The following is an 11,056-nucleotide window of genomic DNA, read 5'->3' as shown; positions in this document are numbered from 1 at the left end:
TAAATTACATTATCAAGTTCTGTGATTTTACTTGGCCGTCCTACATATTCTAGGGCATAACGTAAAGATCTTTATCTTATATATATTCTAATTTATTTTTCAGTTGATGATTCAAATTCTTGCAAGCTTCCACTGATATAAGAACAAAAGTAACACAATTTAATAAGCTGTAGCAAGACATTTTTCACATATAAACCTACCCATCGATCGGTGGTTTCTACGAAGGTTTGTGCTTTCGAGGCCCCTCTTGTTGGCGGAGATGAATATGATTTACCTTAGGATATCAAACACTATAATAAATATATTATCTTGCTTGAAGAATAAATGAACACATCTTATTACTAAATTTAACACTAGTCAATTAAAAAGTATAGAATTTTATTAGTTTATAACTACAATGAGTGTGGATGGATATGGCTTAATCACAATGTATATTTCTTCTTGGCAATTATCTATGCAATGTATTTGCTCTAAGATGCTTTACACATAGAGAGCATAGTTTCTTTAGAATAGAAGGGAGTATGATACCAGGCTTTACAATATATTAAATAAATCTCTCTATACATATTAATAGGTTTTAATTTTATATTATGAAAATTGATTTTAGGCCTAACTCAATTTTATAAAATTGATATTTGAGGTAAAGTTTGTATTCGATTATTCATTATAATTGGTTATATGTATTCACAACCACTATCTACTCTAATTTATTTTTCTTTTAACACTTGTATGTAAGTGTTTTAATACATCAATTGTTTGGTCTTTGAATTTCAAAATAAAAGTCCAAACCCTTTTAGAATGATTATCAATAAAAGTAATAAAATAAATGTAATCACTAATTGATTTAGTTCCATAGTGCAAACATCACTCTAAACTAAATTCAAGACATGTGATTTTCTATGCGGAGGATAAGAGAAAACAAATTTTATGTTTCTTACCAAAGATACAATTCGAACATGTTTTAAGAAATGTACATCTTAACAAAAAGTAACCATTGTCTTGCAAGAGTAGCGAGGCCTTCTCACTCTAGTGATTAAGTTGTTTATGTCATACTTTTGTAGAACAATTCTCAATTGCATTCATTTGAGGTGTAAACAATTTTTTTTATATCCAACAAAGAGTATTTTACTACTCTTCTTTTGCTACCACCATAGTAAAAGAATTATGATAATCATATTTGTCAAGTACCTATATAGAGATAAGCCTTGGACATATATAAAGAATGTCTCTAACTTCTTCAAACATAACTTGTATCGGGTATTAGTCTCTAAACATGTTTCTCCAATGACAATAACCTTGCTATTGTTAAATAATTTCTCATATTTACATGTCTAAAATCTCTAGTAGTATAAGATGTTAAATAATCACAATGTGGTGTAGCATGAATGAGGCAACAAAGTCAATAATCCATTCATACTTCTGGCACATAACAAAGTCATCTTCATAAATAATATAAACTTCATTATTAAATACAATTGCAATAATAAATCTATCTTTATCATCTCTTCTATTGTTTTTTCTCTCACCTTGATATTTTTCGCTTGAAGATCATGGACTCTTCGTCACATGTCTTGATTTATTACAATGAAAACATGTGATGTCTTTCCTTGTCCCTAACTTCCTTCCTGGCTTGCTACGATAATAAATCCTTTTTTAGAATTTTTGTATGAATTTCTTCCCCTTAACTCCATACCTAAAACTTTATTTTGAGTAAAGGTAACCCTAATATTACTCTTCTTCCTAGTTGTGTCATTTAAAAAATTAGCATCGACCATGTCAAAAGTTAATTTCGCATTATAAGAAAAGTTGTTCAAAGATACCACTAAAATGTCCGAGTTGTCTAGTGATGAGCTAGAAAACAAAAGTGCATGTAATTCATCATCTAACACAATCTTCACAATGATAAACTAATTCACCATATTAAAATTAGGTTTAATTATGCCCTTGGTCCCATTTTTGTTCCAAAATCTCAATTTGGTCCCTCTTTTTTGAGAAGTCTCAATTAGGTCCCCAATTTTGTTAAAAGGTATCAAAGATGCCCTTTCTGTTAAGTTGTGGTAAACATCATTTGTGGTTGCTGAGGTGGATTTGTGTTATGGATACATGTCAGTTATATTGGAATGCAGTGTAAAAAAATTTAATTTTTGGCAGAAATACGTGTCATATGTTATGAATCCCTAAATTGTTCAATAAGCATTCATCTTCTTCTCCTTCATTGAGTCACGAATATGGGTAATTCTTCTTCATCTTCCACTTCGAATGTTTGGGGAAAGCAGAACCCTAGTATGTCTTGTTGTGGTGGAGGTGGGTGTAGAAGCATAACTGGAACACCCACTTGCTATTGTGGTGAAAAGTATGTGTTGAGAACCGTGAAAACAACACAAAGGGAAAAGATTTCAGGGGTGCCCAACTTCAAGGTAATGTTGTTTTGTAATTTTTGTATGGTTTTTCTGTTTTGTGTTAATGATGTCAATGGTGTATTTGGAACAAAGTGGAAGTGAACACTGTGGTAGGTTTAATTGCTTCAGTTGGTTTACTGAGGTTAGGATTGAAGAAAGGGGTTCTACAAGCACTGTTGTGATTGAAGATAAGGGTTGTGGCGACGTCAAGAATGAAGAAAAGGTTAGTGGCAGTGTGAAGATTGAAGAAAGGGTTGTTTGCATTGTCACGAATGAAGCAAGGGCTGGTGGCACTATCGATTCCCAACAAATGGGACAACTTGCGGCATGGCAGAAGAAGTGGTTGCTCATATGAAAAAAGATTATGATTTGGAAACATGTATTAAGTCTTTTGAAAATAGGATTAAGGTGTTGATTGGAGTGGTTTATGTTGGTTGTGTACTAAACATGGTTATTGTGTTTATGTTGTTGATGAAAAATTAGAATATGACCTTAGAGAGGTGTTCTTGTAGTTGGCAGGAGTGGGTTGTGTTCTTTATGTAATATTTGGAAAATCAATGTTAATGTTGTAGTCTTTATCAATATTTTTTTTTTAAAGTTGCATAAAAAACTTTTGGCGCTGGTTCTGAAACATACATACCGATAACTATAAGTTAAAGTGGTCCACCACTTCAAAATTGCACATCAAAATTGAACACCTACTTCATATTCATATTTCCAAAATAAATTGGTCCACTAGTTAAATGTTTAACATCCCTAAAGAAAGTGGTCCACCACTTATGAATTTAACATCTAAAAAAATTGGTCCACCAGTACCCAATTACATATAAGAACAAAATATATTGGTAGATTAAAAGGTTGTGATGGTTGATTAAAAGGTTGTGATGGTTGTGAATGTTGTTGGGATGTTGCATCAGAAGGTTGTGAAGGTTGCTGGAATGACTGAGCAAAAGCCTGTGGTGCTTGGGTTGGTTGTTGTGATTGTGCCTGATATGCTTGGGGGCAATTGCTTTTGTTATGCCCAACTTGCCTACATATACGACATCTTTTGCGTAATCCCGCTTTGCTCATTTGTGTATCATCCTTTCTTTGCTCCCATTCTTGTAATCTTTTTTTTTTGTATACCTGGCAATGTTGTTTTTGGAGGAGGCAAGACATCAGGATAGGGTGTAATGTCACACACCTTCTGGACATTGATGGGGAATATGATGGATGAGTAGGTCTCTTCATACATGGACTTCTTATACCAATTGGATATAAATTCTTCTCCATTTATGTTTAAAAACTTCATTGTAGCCAAGGAATGACAACATGGAATCCTAGTGATGCTCCACTTCATGTAGGTGCATGATACTTGATCAATGTTCACCACAAACTTGTTCCCAATGTGTGAGGCATGTCTAACTTCAAATATCTTATCCACTAACCAAATGCAAGGTTTTTAAAGAATTTCATTTAATTAGAAATATACAAGTTATTACGATAATAAAAAGGCAATTGTAATTACCTAAGTAATATTATTTTAATACATGTATATATACATATAAATTTATATGTAAGAAATCAAATTTATTATCATAAATAAATAATATATATTGATTTATCATTTTATCTATTTTATTTCAATTAAAGTATATGACTTTTTACATCAATTTAATCGGGTTATTTACATATGTTATATTCTCTCAAGTTTAAATTAATTTTTAATTGAAGGTTATGCCTTGGAGACTTAAATGAGTAATTTTTTTATTCAGGAGAAGATGATTTTGAATTATTGTTATTGGTCATGTAAAGCTCATTTATCTGGACTAGTCACTTAAAAAATAATTTATAATTGCTCTATAAAAAAAAGTCTATGTATATTTATATAAATGTTGGGCTTTATTTCGTTTTATCTTTATGGTATTTGTCTCACTTTCTTATTTTATGATTGTGTATGAAAAACAAAATTTTATAATCTCATCATAGATGATTGCTCCTAATATGCTTGATCCCTTCCTTGTCGATATTGTAACCGCCTTTCCAAGAAATGCATGACAAACGAATGCAGTAAATAACTTAGTAATCGCACCAAATGCACTTGTTATCATCGAATGACAAATTGAAGTCACTTTTTACCTACTCCAATAATTCAAGTGAATCCTATACATAATTTTCCTCCTCCATAATTCAAGAGGAAGGAAATATAACTAAATATAATATGAACTAAATGATGTAAAATATAAGATGCATACTTATTGTAAAATAAGTTAATTATAAGTTGTATGGTGTGATGCTGAAGAAATATGTCTAATTGCTTATACATCAACATTTGTTTTTTTCCCTTAAATAAAAGAAAATAAATAAATTAAAAAAAATATTTAACTATAATACAATAAAAATGAGTAAAATAGTTTAGTTTTAAGAAAGTCATAAGGCGCACAATGGCGAGACTTGGGTGCCCTTCCTAGAGCTTTACGTGATGAAGAGGATGGAGAAACACTTGAGATTTTTGTGATTTAAAGAATAAACAAGGAATGGGTATAATGAAGATTTTTAAGATTTTCATTAAAAAGGTTTAATTTTTATTCAAAAAAAGATTCAATAGAAGTAGACACATGTCACTATAAGCAATGTAACCAATGTAGATGTTTTGTGAAATATCATTTATCATGTGAGACAAAATTTAATGTCATTAGAAAATTTGGATTAAATCCATTACTTTAGAAATGAACGAAACCAAACAAAATTATAGTTTTGAAGAAAAATGCAATTTTTTGTTACAATTGACGGATAAAAAGTATATTTAACCCATAATTTAAAAAATAAAAATATATTTAACTTAAAAAGGTATTATTAATATTTTAAAATATAAGAATTTTTTTATTTGTTAAAAATTTATTAATTACATAAAATATATACTATTATACATCCAAAAATATAATATGTTGGACAACCAAAAGTATAGAATATTGCGAAGATTAAAATAGAAAGAAATTTTAAGATAAATTTAAAAGGTATAATACATTACCAAGACTAAATTAGAAGAATAATTTGAGATAAAATTAAATATGAAAAAGGTTGTATTGGGAATGCCTGTACTACCACTTTTTAACACAAATAAAAAATTGAATATGAATAATTGTTTTATAAGAGATTAGCTGAAGAAATGTTTCATAAACTTTTAATGTGATTTTTTTATGTACGATCTACATAACGTATGAGTTAATTTACTATTTCTAATTCAATCTGAAGTTCAACCTTTCACTTTTTTGTTGTTATTAAAATACATGTGAAAAAATTTAATATATTTTTCTAAGTATGAACTAACCTGTTTTATCCACAGATTCTAATTATAAATACAATTTATAAAAGTTAAAAACAGATTAAAATACAAATTATATGGACATTTACAATGCAAATTAATGGACTTGCCACCTTAAATAGACATTACCCAACTCTGTGATATTTCATATAATATCACATATTCCCATTTCATTTTCTTAAGCCAATTTGATAATTCCACGTGTTGTAATCTTAGTTGGAATTGACTAAAAAATTACAACAGATTATATTATTTCTTTTAATTTCATTAACACAATTTAATTTTTTAAGTAAACATAAATACCCCTAAAATGATTAACTTATTTCCTTAAAAATATCAAATAATAATATTGCAATTGTCTGAGACTATGATGCATAGATATGATACGTGACACGTATCTGATACGTCGATATATTTATTTATCAAAATAATAGTATACGATACGTATCGGATACCATATGTATAGGATAGGATACGTGATATATGAATTGAAAGTGTACAATAATTCTTACAAACATAGTAAATATATGATTGTTAGTATGTGAATCCAAATTTTCAAATTAGAGACCAATTATTTTGGTAGCCAAAACTTGGTAGTTAATGTTAGTGACCAATTTTAAAACTAATTCATAATTGAAACTATTTTAATTATCAATTTAGAGACTAAATATAATTTTTTGAAACTATTTTAGTTGTCAATTTGGTCATTATTTAGTGACTAATTATTTTTTGTCACTAAAATTTGTCACTATTCAAAGAGTTTATTGTAGCATACTACGATTTTATAAATTAGATATTTATCAAGTAGATACTTCATTGATAGGTATCGCTAAAGTATCATAAAGTATCAGACACATGTCAAACACATATACGTAATCCAAATTAAAGTATCGGTGTATCATAAGTATGAGATATAAATATAAATTCACCAAATATATATATATATATATATATATATATATATATATATATATATATATATATATATATATTCACCTAAATGATTAATTTATTTATTTATTAGTCTCAATAGTGTACATGTTGTGAGTTCTTAATGAATACTTAAAATTACTTCAGTTTTAATAAATGTAAAATTAAAATTAACAAAGAAACTATTACTTTTGAGGATAAAAAACATATTAAACAATTTCAATTAGTTGTTTTTTTATTTGATTTCAATTAATTGTTTTCAAATATATGATTGTTGAAGAGGAAATAAATTCGGAATTTCGTTCCTAAACGCTATCTGTGTATACACGAAAAATTAGAACATAGCGAATAGAGAAGAAAAGCCATTAACGACGCAACACAGAATAAACCAGTTGAAGAAGATGGAGCACGAGGAAGACGAAGAGCCACCTCTTGCTGTTCAGATTCAAGGAAATGATGAATTCGTTTCTCAGAAATCTTCTGTTGGGGTCACTCTCATCACTGGATATCTTGGTGCGGGCAAGTCCACTGTAAGTTTTTAAACCCTTTTGATTTTTTCTATCATCATTCCAAACACCCCCATCATTTCCCATGCTCATGATTCACTCTAAACCCTTTTTGGCATTAGTTCTTTTGGAATGGTGACGATATTTTTTTTTTTTTGTGTTTTTGTGGTGTGGAATTGTTATGTTGTGACTGCATCATTGGGTTTCAGCTAGTGAATCATATTTTGAATTCGCAACATGGGAAGAGGATTGCTGTCATTTTGAATGAGTTCGGTGAGGAAATTGGCGTGGAAAGAGCCATGATCAATGAAGGGGATAAGGGTGCACTTGTTGAAGAATGGGTTGAGCTTGCCAATGGGTGTATATGTTGCACAGTCAAGCATAGTTTGGTTCAAGCACTTGAGCAGCTTGTTCAGAGAAAGGAAAGGTAAAGCAAGCAAATACTTCTATATTTGTGGTGAAATTGGGGCATGGAAAGTTGAAGCAGGGGTTAAATCAGTTAGGGTCTGTTTTGGAGAAACTTTTCCTTGAACACTTTTAAAAGAGAAAAGGAAGAGAGCAAAATGAAATCACCTCCTCCATAAGTTAAAATTGGTTTATGTTTGAATTAATTTGTTGAAGATATTTCCTATTAGCTTCTCCAAATCTGTTTTTTAACTCTTGCATAAGTTAATTTTCGCTTAAAAATAACCTAATTTCATTTTCTTGCTTATTTTTCTCTTCTAGAAGCGCTTCAAACAAGTCCCTAACGTTGCCATTCACTTTACCTTATTTTCATTTTATCATGATTTGATATGGTGTTCGGTAAAGTGGGCCAACTCTGCTGCATATTTTGGCTCGATTAAGTAGTTTTCTTATTGTGTGTCTTTAGGCTTGACCATATATTGCTGGAAACCACTGGATTGGCAAATCCAGCACCTTTGGCATCTGTTCTATGGTTGGATGAACAGTTGGAATCAGAAGTGAAGCTTGACTCTATAGTCACCGTAAGTTTCTTTTTTGATGTATTTTATAATAATTTGTCTCCCTTCTTTGGCATGAATATGCTCTAATTTCCTCTATAATAAGACATGCTTATAATTGTTTCATTCCATGTCAAATGAACTAAAGTTCTTTTAATTATTGTCGCCTCCGGCAAAATTGTCATTCTCTTGTGTTTGTGGCTCTTCCACTTATATAATGATAGATTTTATTCTTTCCTTGGTATATAAAATCATGGCTTGTGAATCATGGCCTCTTTTTGATGGAGTTTCTTCTCAACTAGGTGGTGGATGCTATAAATTTGCGCTTCCAGCTTGATGAGCACCGTGACTCATCTTCATTTCCTGAAGCATATTTTCAGATTGCATTTGCGGTAATTGTTAATTATATTGACTTGATATTGGATTATTAGTGCTTATTGATTACATATTTTTCATTTTCCCATAGTACCTTCCAGAATTTCGAAGACTGATGAAGGAGAAAAATATAGAGGAAACACTAAAAGATATATTTCATTTGAGATTCTGAAGTAGTTGTTTTGTATAATACTGATCTCGTACCCCTATTTATATTAATGATTTAGGTCTGGTATTGGTGTAGTATATCTAGCTCAAGTATTTAGTGAAATCGGGTATTGAAGAGCTAATCATTTTTGCTACTTGTTTCAGGACATTATAATTCTTAACAAGGTTGATTTGGTATCTGCAGAGAGCTCTGGAGCTCTGAAGAAACTTGAGGAGGAAATACATAACATTAACTCCCTTGCAGAGATAATACATTCGGTTCGGTGTCAAGTTGATTTGTCTAGGATATTGAACCGCCAAGCTTACGATACTGCAGTTAATATAATACATTTTGTTTTGCTCTTCATGCTTAGTTTTTCTTCCCACTCCATGTGACTACACTTACTTTTGCTTTTTTTTCTTTTTAGCGTGCCACACATTTAGAGACTTTGTTAGAAGAAAGTCGTTCTTTGTCTACCAAAAAGCTCCATGATAGTGGCGTGAGAACCTTATGTATTTCTGGGACACAGATGATTGATCTTGATAAGGTATATATCCAATAAGACCCATCAAATGAGAAAGTTGTTTCTGTAAGAGGCACAAATATTGACCATGAGATCTCATCATGAATGATTAAATTTAAAATATAAAGATGATTTAGGATGCTCATGTGATTTAGCTATTAATCTCAGTCATTCATGTATAGTTTGTGTGACAGATTTGCTCCTCCTTTGTAAAAATAGTTTTTTTGTTTTCATTAAATGTAGCCACAGGCACATGTATATAGTTTTCCCTTTTTCCACAGTTTATAGTCGATTACCATTGTAGTTTATTCAAGAATTAGTGGTTGCTCTATGCATGTTTGTGATAAGCTTGAATTTAGGAAATAGTCACTTATTTTTAGAAGTTCTCTCAAAAAGATAGGAAAGTTGTGCATTTATTTGTTCAAAATATGTTGATTATGTTTCCACAGGTTCCACAGAAGCAAAATCATTTATTTCTTCAGGGCACAAAATCATTTTGTCTTGAACTCACTGTTTTTCAAGTTAGTGTTTTGTATAAACCCCTATCTGTCCTGTCTTCTATTTATAAATTGTTTACAACCATGATAGACTCGAATATGGCTTGAGGAGATTCTCTGGGAGAAGAAATATGATATGGATGTATACCGTTGCAAGGGAGTGTTAAGTGTTCAAAATTCTGATCAACTGCATACTTTGCAGGTAAGTTACACTTAACATGATTTAGATTTTCCACAATGTGTAAGACTTTGGTGGCTTCATTCATGTTGTTTTGTATGGTTGGATATTTAAAATTTTATTTATATGCTAACATTAAGTGTACCATTTCATTCACTAACACTGTTTGATAATAGTATTTAGTGTATAAAACATCATCACCTCCATGTGTTCAACTGACAAGTACATTTTATTTGAAATTATCAGACCTTGACAGATTCATAATGCTGATTGATTTTAGTTCCTTATTATTTATTGTCTATTTTACCTCTTGCAAGCATGAGGGTTTGAAACACCAGATTCTAACCTGATTAAAGGTTTTATATCATTTATAAATGCTTCTGAAGATTTGATTAGTTAATCTATTTAATATCCTATATGCTATTTGATTGAGATGAATGCAAAGAAGTTACATTGTCTGATTGATAGGTTCTTATATTTATTTAGTCTGTATTATTTTAAAACCATATGTTCATGAAAATGTTGCAGGCAGTGAGGGAACTATACGAGATTGTTCCATCTCGCAAGTGGGAAAAGGAAGAGAAACGCATAAATAAGATAGTCTTTATAGGTAACTTGATGAACTTTTCTTGTTTTAGCACAAATTTGGGGTGTGAATAAGACCCTCTTCACCTTGTTAACATACTCATTTTTTCTTCTTTCTGAATGACAGGCCATAATCTGAAAGAAGATATTCTTATTAACTCTTTTAGAGATTGTGCAACCGTGTAAAGCTATGTTCAATAATCAATGAATTGGTGAATGAATTTGAGTTTCAACCAAATCACAATGTGTTTGAAATCATAGGTCAAATTCTGAATTACCACTTTGCTCTATTAATAGATTTGACAAATAGATGATGAGTAGTACTCCTTCTCTCCTTGATTATAAGATATTGTTTTGTGATGTTTTTTATTTATTTTTTAATAAAACTCTCTTTCAATTGGATTGCTGTAAGCTCCACTGTAAAGTGAAAGAACGGATAGATCCAAAAGATAATCTGTACTCGTATTATGGTGATGGGTTTCTTACAATGTATAGGAAGAAAAGCTATAGCTTCATCAGCTATTAGCTAGTACAGATTTAGAAACGTAAGACTGAGAAAATGAAATGAGAGGAAAATTCTATCAGTCCCCCCTTTCCTTATTCTGATGCCCTATTTCTATCATGGTACCACATTCCTTCCACTCTTACG

At 30.5% G+C, this 11,056-nt stretch overlaps 1 protein-coding gene across 1 annotated transcript; it reads left to right on the top strand.

Annotated features, from left to right (window-relative positions):
* Positions 1 to 6,914: 6,914 nt before the first annotated feature.
* LOC114169716 (Cobalamin biosynthesis CobW-like protein) lies at positions 6,915 to 10,818 on the top strand. The gene is made up of 9 exons (XM_028054985.2): positions 6,915 to 7,163; positions 7,349 to 7,566; positions 8,011 to 8,125; positions 8,404 to 8,493; positions 8,789 to 8,959; positions 9,052 to 9,171; positions 9,736 to 9,846; positions 10,351 to 10,432; positions 10,535 to 10,818. Exons 1-9 carry the CDS (start codon positions 7,035 to 7,037, stop codon positions 10,591 to 10,593), a joined length of 1,095 nt encoding a protein of 364 aa, XP_027910786.1. The 5' UTR covers positions 6,915 to 7,034; the 3' UTR covers positions 10,594 to 10,818.
* The last annotated feature ends 238 nt before the right edge of the window (positions 10,819 to 11,056 follow it).

This window comes from Vigna unguiculata, chromosome 2, assembly GCF_037176805.1.
Source record: "Vigna unguiculata cultivar grain cowpea cultivar isolate G323 ecotype 2 chromosome 2, ASM3717680v1, whole genome shotgun sequence".
Classification (NCBI taxonomy): Eukaryota; Viridiplantae; Streptophyta; class Magnoliopsida; order Fabales; family Fabaceae; genus Vigna; species Vigna unguiculata.
This window is presented reverse-complemented; position numbering and strand designations above follow the sequence as displayed.

Bases quoted from the DNA above. Each gene is read 5' to 3' on its own strand.
- LOC114169716 (XM_028054985.2), top strand. From the start codon at position 7,035: ATGGAGCACGAGGAAGACGAAGAGCCACCTCTTGCTGTTCAGATTCAA. The intron at 8,960-9,051 runs GTTAATATAATA...TTTTCTTTTTAG, and splicing joins GCCAAGCTTACGATACTGCA to CGTGCCACACATTTAGAGAC. The intron at 10,433-10,534 runs GTAACTTGATGA...TCTGAATGACAG, and splicing joins AAATAAGATAGTCTTTATAG to GCCATAATCTGAAAGAAGAT.